This window comes from Orycteropus afer, unplaced genomic scaffold (genome assembly GCF_000298275.1).
Source record: "Orycteropus afer afer isolate SDZICR_OR568_19922 unplaced genomic scaffold, OryAfe1.0 scaffold00132, whole genome shotgun sequence".
Taxonomy (NCBI): Eukaryota; Metazoa; Chordata; class Mammalia; order Tubulidentata; family Orycteropodidae; genus Orycteropus; species Orycteropus afer.
In genome coordinates, this window is record NW_006921719.1 from 6,231,609 (window position 1) to 6,241,072 (window position 9,464).

General features: G+C 43.2%; 1 protein-coding gene across 1 annotated transcript in view; it reads right to left on the reverse strand.

The window, feature by feature from the left end:
- Positions 1–9,464, reverse strand: part of SLC28A1 (solute carrier family 28 member 1) — a 70,480-nt gene that overhangs the window by 27,421 nt on the left and 33,595 nt on the right. The window contains exons 9-11 of the mRNA XM_007945124.1: positions 5,254–5,334; positions 3,118–3,198; positions 767–892 (exon numbers count right to left, since the gene is read on the reverse strand). Coding sequence (XP_007943315.1) covers positions 767–892; positions 3,118–3,198; positions 5,254–5,334 — 288 coding nt within the window. The remainder of the gene's footprint in view (positions 1–766; positions 893–3,117; positions 3,199–5,253; positions 5,335–9,464) is intronic.

Genomic DNA, 9,464 nt, shown 5'->3' on the forward strand with positions numbered 1-9,464 from the left:
AAAAAAAAAAAAAAAGATTCAACTTTGCCATATTGTGATTAGTTTATAAGCTTGATTCACATCGCTGGAATTTGACCTAGAAACAGATTGTCCTCAGAAAGTTGCACAAGTAATAATTTAGGAACAGAGGGGAGACGTGAACAGAGAGTGTGTGGGGAAGAGCGGGGGATGTGGAGTGAAAAGGGAGGAAGATAAATCTCTAGGAATAGCCTAAGTGAAGGACTCGTTGTTATGTGCCATCAAGTTGGCCCGACTCATAGCGACTCCTCCTTTGGTTTCTAAGGCTGGTATCACTACAGAAGTAGATTGCCCAACCTTCCTTCCGAGGAGTGGCTGGTGAGTTTGAACTACCAGCATTCTGGTTAACAGTCAAGTGCCTTAGGCACTATGCTACTTAGTGAAAACATTTTAGAGTCAGAATGATCTGGGCCCAAATCCTGGCTCTGTGTATGTCACTTACTCTCTCTGAGCTTCAATTTCTTCATCTGTAAAATGGGTCTATTAAAATACCTGGAACATTGCCTGGTAAATAGTAGGTGCTCAGTAAATGGAACACTGGTAATCTTTGCTCCCAGTGGCCATGACAGAAGCCTGATGAGGTGGCCCAACCCACCTGATCTTCCTTCCTCAGTTGTTGGCTCCTCTCATATCACAGCAGCCCACTAAGGAGGTCCCAAGTCAGCTCTGTCCAAGAGCTGTATGGGGCTCCATCAAAGGTGTGTCTCGGGTTCTTGGCCTGGCCAAGCAAGGGGAGGACTCTACATACCCCAAAGGAGATGTAGGCACCCAGCAGGCTGCCGGCAATTGTGGCGTAGCCTCCAGTCATGACAACGTGGATTTCAGACAGCGTCATATCTGCCAAGTAGGGCCGGATTAGGAGAGGAGCTTCAGTCTGCAAATAGGAAGGACATCAGACTCCAGAGCTGACCAGGCCAGGGACAACCCCCTATCCCTTGGGAGTAGGACCCTCATAGTGAGTGCCAAGGTGTCCCAGGGTACAGATAATGGTCTGTACTTGGCTGTGCCTTTCTGACCTTTAGCATCAGCCCAAAGGAAGGACCTCTGGAAGGACCACCATCCTTCCCTATAAGCTTGATAAGGCTCCCTGGGGTTGAGTGGCCCCCACGTGCCAGGCATCCCACTAAGCACCTCACGTACATGACCACACATGACTCCCAGCCTTCTGCAATAACTGCAATCACCCCCATTTTCCAGGAAAGCAAAGAGAGGCTCAGAGAAATTCAAAGAATTGCCCCTGGTTACACAAAGTGACAGGAAGCAGGTCTGACTCAAGCCGTGAGGTTTTGACGAAGCTATGGGGATTTCCAAGAAAAGGGAGCTGGGGCATTGAATGGTATGTTTACTTCAGGGCCTCTAGGACAGCCTGGAGCCTTTGACTCATTCATTCAATAGGTATTGAGCACCTACTATGTGCCAGGCACAGTTCTACAGAATAAGGATACAGGGGTGAACAAGATAAAGTCCCTGCCTTCACGGAACATACATCCTGGGAGTAGTGAGGAGGGCATGAGGGAAGAGATGGGGAGGAAGAAAGGAGAACAGATCATCAAGAAAACAGAGTAACTTTACTCATTGCCATCAAGTCACTTCCAACTCATAGCAATGCCCTTTCAGTTTCTGAGGCAGTAAATCTTTACAGAAGTAGATTGCTCCATCTTCCTTCCACAGAGCAGCTGATGGGTTTGAACCACCAACCTTCTGGTTAGCAGTCAACTGCCTGAGGCACCACGCCACCAGAGCTGGTTTGACTCACTGCCTACGAGTCAGATCTGACTCCTAGCGACCTCTCCTTGGGTTTCTGAGGCAGTATCACTATGGAAATAGATTGCCCAACCTTCCTTCTGAGGAGTGGCTGGTGGGTTTGAACCAGCAGCCTTCTGGTTAGTGGTCAAATGTCTCAGGCACTATGCCACCAGAGCTCCCAGTGTCATAGTAACCTAAAATTTATGGTTTTCTCAGGAAAAAAAAAAAAATCACATTGTAGTATGTCATATAAAGTAAGTGCTTTTGTATTTCTGGTATCCTCTTCCTCTTTTTGAACATTTTAAGGGATTTTTGAACAGTTTATCTGTGAACATGTCTGCCTTGATTGACTAAAAAAGAAAAAAAATGGAAATGTTCAACAATTAATACACTTGAACCATAGCAAAACAAAAACAAAAACAAAAAAAACTATGAAAATATTTTCCAAAGTGTCCAAAACTGTCCAGCTTTCCATGGCCACCCATTCTACTTTGGGATGCCTCCAACAGAGCTCCTAATTATTTGACAAGTATTCCTCTTGCTGACTCGAGTCTCAAGCAGATGGACCTGGATGGATCCTAAAATAGTCTTCAGAGTCTCACCTTCAGGAAGGTCAGGGTCTTCTGAAAGGGATACAGGCCTAATAGTTCCCTATAGTGCCTTCAGAGCCAGATTTACTTTCAAAAATGTGTTTTTAGAAAGGGGAGGGAGTGGGAGGGGAAAAAAAAAAAAAAAAAAAAACAGACAAGATGATGTTGTGAAAAGAACACTGGCCAGGAAGGAGAAGAATTGGATTCTAAGTCTTGGCTTACAAATATGGGATCTTGGCTAAATTATTCCCATTCAGTGAGCCTGTTTCCTCATGTTTAAAAGGAGAAAGCTGGACTCCCTCTGTAGATTAGTGAGTCTCTAAACTGATGAAAAGGAGCTCTGGTGGCACAGTGCCTAAGCCATTTGACTGCTAACCAGAAGGTTGGTGGTTCAAACCCACCAGCCGCTCCACAGAAAGAAGAAGGGATAATCTACTTACGTAAGGTTTTACTGCCTCGAAAACCCAAAGGGGGTCACTGTGAGTCAGAATTGACTTGAAGGCAATAAATTTTGTTTGGTTTTGGTAAATTGATGAAGACAGACTAAGCCTAGTATGATGAGATGCCAGACAGATGCCATCTTCCTAGGCAACCCAAGCAAAGTGTGCCCTAAAGCATTCATGGGACAACAGCTTTTGGTGGCTTTGGGAGAAGTTTCAGATGGCCTGTGCGCAACTGAATCCAAACTCTGGAAACCCAGGGCACTCCACCTTCACCAGGGATGCTGCTGCTGAGCAAGTGGACAGGAGATTGCAGCACTCACCTGGCTCACAAAGATGTTCCCCGCCACACTAAGGGTCTCAGTGGCCGAAGTGCCCATAGTGATCTGCATCAGCCAGGCAATCTAGAAGGAAGCAGGGCAATTTGTGAGCTGTTATCACCAAACCCTACAGTCAGACAAAATCAGGCCTGGAAAATAACTCCTAGTCAACTCCCAACCCAACGTAGGATCCCTTACCTATGTTTCCCCAAAAGGTCCTTCATCTTCTCCTTCTGCACCTCAATTGACTGGGCTTACCAACTTCCCATGGCTACCCATTCTACTTTGGGATGGCTCCAGCAGAGCTCCTAAAATGTGTGTCCTCAGTTCTCCATTCTAAAAGGATCCCCTGGTCAAATATATTTGGGGATTTCCATATACATACTCCTGTGTGTATACCAATACACATGAGCTTAGTAAAGGCTCTGAGAAGTCCTGCACGAAAGAAACTTATTTCAATTTGTTTAGCCTAGTGTTTCACGTACCTTCCAAAAAAACATTGACCATGGAATCACTTTACCTGGTAACATTTATTAACATGCTGTGGAACTAGAGTTTTGTGCAAGAGGCTTTAAAAATACTTATTATAAAGTTCTTCCTTTTAATCAAGAGGAAATCTGCTTCCCTAGAATTTCTGTACACTGCTGGAAACTCACAAGGAGCTCTGGCGGTGTAGCACCTAAGGCATTTGACTGCTAACCAGAAGGTTGAAAGTTCAAACCCACCAGCCACTCTGTGGAAGGAAGACTGCACAATCTCCTTCTGTAAAGATTAGCTGCCTTAGAAACCCAGAAGAGGTCCCTATGAGTCGGAATCAACTCGATGGCAGTTAGTTTGGTTTTTTTTTTAGCTGGGAACTCTCAGGCTGCCCTTTCTCTAATTTCTCTTCTGTACGAATTTGAAAACAGCTATTCTCCAGTGGTGTAGTGGTTAAAGCATTCAGCTGCTAACCAAAATGTCGGTGGTTGGAATCCAGCCACTCTGGGGGAGAAAAATGAAGCAGTCTGCTTCTGTAAAGATTTACTGTCTTAGAAATCCTATGGGACAGTTCTACTCTGTCCTATAGGGTCACTATGAACTGAAACTGACTAGATGGCAGTGGGTTTGCTTTGGGTTTTGGATTCTATTGCTGAAATAGGAATCCCTGGGTGGTCAAACAGTTAACACATTGACTGCTAACTGAAATCTTAGAGGTTTGAGTCCACCCAAAGGTGCCTCAGAAGAAAGGCCTGGATATCTACTTCTGAAAAATCAGCCACTGAATACCCTATGAAGCACAGTATTACTCTGACACACATGGGGTCACCATAAGTTGGAGTTGACCTGATGGCAAGCGGTTTTATCCTACCCCTGACTGCCTCCACCCTGCTTTCTCCTGTCCAGGCCCTAGTTCCTCCAAGCATTCTATGAAAGGTATGGTTTCAAACCCTTTCACTCTCCTGGTTATACTTCAGTTTGTCATAATCCCTTAGCTGAACACATTCTCCTGATTTGAGGACAAACCCCTCCTTCATGTCATGTACTGGACACTTTTAATATAACTGTATGTTGTTTGTGCATTTTTGGCAGCCACCTACCAGTGGTGGTTCATTCCAAACTCAGTCAGCTAAAAGTTAAAAATCTTTTGCATGTCCAATGTTGTTCAATGAGGTCTCCTACATGCTGGTTTTATACAGCAGATTTTATAAAGGTAAGCCCAGGAGCTGACGTTTGTACCAGCTAAATCTGGTCAGGGTAGCCCACTGCTACAGTCTCTCAAAATCTTTTTGGTATACCTTTTTTCCCTCTAAGACCTCTTAGTGCAGCCTTCCCTCTCAAAAAAAAAAAAAAAGACTGCAGCCTTCCCTCTCACAAAGACCACATTGAATTTTGGTCCCATTTCTCTTTAATATCATGACAGGAGACTCTGTGAAAGGATAGTTGGTTAGCAGTAGACTCTGGGGAGGGGGTAAGCCCTGCAAGTAGGAGATTCTAGGAAGGTATGGACCTCAGGAGCAAGGGATTCTGGAAGGATTTAGAATCTGTGAGCAAGTGATTCTGGGAGGGTATGGACCCTGAAAGCAAGGCATTCTAGAAGAGAATGGACTCTAGGAGTAGGGAACTTTAGGAGAACCCAGGCCATGGGCAATGGGAACTCACCTTCATGATCACCCATGGCATGAGGCCCACATAATAGAGAACTGACATGACACAGCTGAAGAAAACAATGATGGGCAAAACCTGCAAGGAAAGAAAATATAAAGACTCTAGGTTAGGGAAAGGCAGGTGCTAGGGAGCCATGTACATCCCAGGAGACCCCAGATAGTCCACTCCATCCAAGGTCTTACCACTTAGAGATCTGACAGGATGAGGAAAGAAGCTATGAGTCCAGTACATGAAATAATAAGTGTCCTACACCATAGTCGCAGGGGACATCAAGCTCAATTGGCATAACATACTATACAAAACATTGTTCCACCTCCTACTTTGGCGAGTAGCTACTGGGATCTTAAAAGCTAGCAAGCTGCCATCTAGATGCAACGATGAGTCTCTCTTCATCCAGAGCAAAGAAGAATGAAGAAGACCAAAATTCATGGAAACAATTAGTCCTAGCGACTGGTACACCATCCAATCTGCAACCTATACAACTATGAGGCCAGAAGAACTAGATGGTGCCCGGCTACCACTGTCATCCACTCAGAAAAGGATCTATGTAGGAGATCCTGGATAGAGAGAGAGAACAATGTGGAACAAAACTCAAAATCATTTGGAGAAAAAAAAAAGGGGAGGGACCAGGTTTGCTCGTCCAATAGAGCCTGGTGGAACCACTGAGACTATGGCCCCTAGCTGCCCTTCAGGTCTGGAATTGAACCCACACCTGTGGTTTCCAGCCAAACAAAGTACAGGCATGTGAGTTAAACATTTACTTCAAGTAGATACTCTCCTTGGAGAGAACAATCATGGGAGAAAGAAGGGCTGCTTATGCACAGGGAGACAGCTCAGGGGGCAGGAGAGTATGGAGGGATGGACACTGGGAAGAGGTAACTATGGGGAGGAAGTGGGAGGGGAGCTGTTGCATTGTAGTAAACTGTGGTCAATGACATAAGACAAAGTGAATTTGCTCTGTAAATCTTCACTCAAATCACAATTTAAAAAAATTAAATTAAAAAAAAGAAAACCAAAACCATTATAAATAAATAAATAAATAAGTGTCCTACATATAGTGACTTTTTGGAGGCACTTCTATCCTCTCTGTTCCCTCCAAATAATTACCACCCACCATGTCATCTCTATCTCCGTTTACCATAGATGAGACCCTGTGCTGTGGTTCAAAGAGCAGATTCTGAATTCACATTATTAGCATCTACTCCTTTGTTTGTAAGATGGGGATAAAAATCTCTCTGGGTTGTTGTAAGAGCTAAAGTAGCTGGCTCAGGGAAGCACCTTGCAGTGTCCACTCTCTTCAGTGAGCTCAATCCCTGGCCTATGACACTGGTCCTAACTTCCCTCAGTGCTTTGGGCCTGAATGAAGGAAATTTCATCTTTCTGGTATTCCATCTACACTCAATACCAACAAGCTTAGAATCAGACTCGCCGTGGACCTCCAACCAGCATCTTCTCCTGTCATTCTGCTTTCTGTTGCAGGTTAACACTTCACTCACTCCCAGCCTCATCACTTCTTCCTTCACAACTTCTCTCACATCCATTCCCTCCTCTCCAGGCCCATGACCCCACCTGGTGCTTATTTACTATAGTTTTACTTATAATAACAAAGTCTTGTAGCAACTTAAATGTCTTTCCATGGAGGACTAGTGCAGTAACCTCTGTGATGGCCATATAATGGTGCACTAAAAAGTCATGAAACAGGAATGAGGATATTCTCTATGGGCAGATATAAGATGAGCCACTGGGTGATGCAAATGGATAATGTGCTTGGCTGCTAACTAAAAGGTTGGAGGTTTGATTTCACCCAGAGGCACCTCGGGAGAAAGATCTACCAATCTGTTTCCAAAAACATTGGCAATTGAAAATACTATGGAGTCATAACTTCAAATTCTTATGGGCTCCAGACTTTCTGGAGCCATGGAGGGGGTGAATCTCTGAAAGTATTGCCCTGAGATAATCTGTAAACCTAAAACCAAAAATATCCCCTGAAGACTTCTTAAAACCAAACAATAGTTTAGCTTAACTAGTAAAAAAAAAAAATGTCTGCCTTGAGCATTAGTTCCTTTTTAAGAACTATATGTATGAGATCAAAGTAACAACAGCAATCTTGAAAGATTATATAGGAATTTAGGGGGCAGTAGATTATGTTAATGGGGGAGGAACAACTCAAAAAAGGAAGGTGAGAATGGTTGCACAACTTGAAGCATAGTTCCAGCACACATAAGCAACTACTTTGACTCCTCCTTCCAGAGGAGCTCTGGTGGTGTAGTGCCTAAAGCTAACCAGAGGGCTGGTGGTTCAAACCCACCAGCCAGTCCTTGGAAGGAAGATTGGGCAATCTACTTCCATAGTGATACCGCCTCGGAAACCCAACGAGGGACCACTATGAGTCTCCACAGCAGTGAGTTTGGTTTTTAGTTTGGACTGCCTTCCAGCATTTTTTTCTATGCTTTTAATTCCAATTTCCTCACATAACATTTTAGCTTAAGAACGCCCCATGTTATTACCAATTCTGCATGACTTATTATTTTAAAACTGTTGGGAACAGATAACACTTGAATAGAGCAAACATTCCAACAATACAAATGGGTGTATGGTAAGGAGTAAGTTTTCTTCTCACCCCTAACCTCAAGTTACCTACTTCCCTCCCTAAGGCATCAGTCATTTACATATGTTTCTAGTACTATTCCATGTCCATACAAAAACATTACATGTGTCAGAGTAGAAGTATGCTCCATAGTGAATTTTGTTTGTTGCTGTTATTGAGAATATATACAGCAAAACATACACCAATTCAACCATGTACAATTCAGTGACATTGTTCCTATAATTTTCTATAATGGGAGGAAATTTCTCAAGGGGAACATAGGCAGAGGAAATGTTTAGGGGAGGGTCATCAGTTTGGTTTTGAATTTGCTGGGTTTGAGATGTCCATGGAACATCGAAGTACAATGTTGAAGGAGCAATTAGATAAAAGGGTCCAGAGGTCAGGAGAGAGACCTGAGCCAGCCCTGGTTTGGAACTTTTTCCACACAGATGTGCAGGTTGAGGTCATGGGTCAAAACTACAAAACACAACTACCAAAACCAAAAGTCACTGCCATCAAGTTGGTTCTGACTCATAGCAACCCGTCCTTGGGTTTCTGAGGCAGTATCTCTATGGAAGTATATTGCCTAGTCTTCCTTCTAAGAAGTGGCTGGTGGGTTTGAACTGCCAGCCTTCCGATTAGAAGTCAAGTGCCTCAGGTACTATACCACCAGAGCTCCTATGACAGGAAACCAAAAGAGACCTACATCAATGGAAGACTATATCATGTTCATGGATAGGAAAAGTTAACATCATAAAAATGTCAATACTACTCAAAGTGGTCTACTGATTTAATTCAATCTTGATCCACATTCCATCATCATTCTTTAAAGAGATGGAAAAAGTAATCACCAATTTTTTATGACAGGAAAGAGACCCTGGATAAGTAAAGCACTACTAAAGAAGAAGAACAAAGGTCTCACCCTCCTTGATCTCAAAACCTATTACACATCCACAGCAGTTAAAATAGCCTGGCACTTGTACAATGACAAACCTAGAGACCAATGGAATAGAATTGAGAAACCAGAAGTAAATCCATCCACTATGGACAGCTGAGCTTTGTTGAAGGGCCAAAACTCATTGAATGGGGAAGAAGTGGTCTCTTTAATAAATGGTGCTGGCAAAACTAGATATCCATCTGTAGAAAACTGAAACAGAACTCATATCTCACACTATAAACAAAAGTAAACTCAAGTTGGATCAAAGACCTGAAAACTATAAAGACCATCAAAGAAAGATAGGGATAAACTTAAGGGCCATAATGCATGGCATAAATACACAATTGACCATAAACAAAAGAAGAAAGAAATGCCTGTCTGCATGTGCCTCTATAAAAAGGTATTTTGTGTGTGTGTGCCTTAGCTTTTTTTTTTTTTCCCCCAGAATTGTTGTTTATTTGTTTATGTGGTATTTTCCCTCCATATCTGGTAAACTATTGCCACTCTGATATCACTTTTCACTCTATCTCACAGAATCATAGAGTGAGTGAATGAGGAGCCATTAATAAAAATCCTATAGGAATAGAGGCGGGGCAAGATGGCGGACTAGGCAGAAGGATTGCACAGACCCTCTTCAACAAAGAAAAGGGAAACCAATTAACACAGACACAGAAGATAATC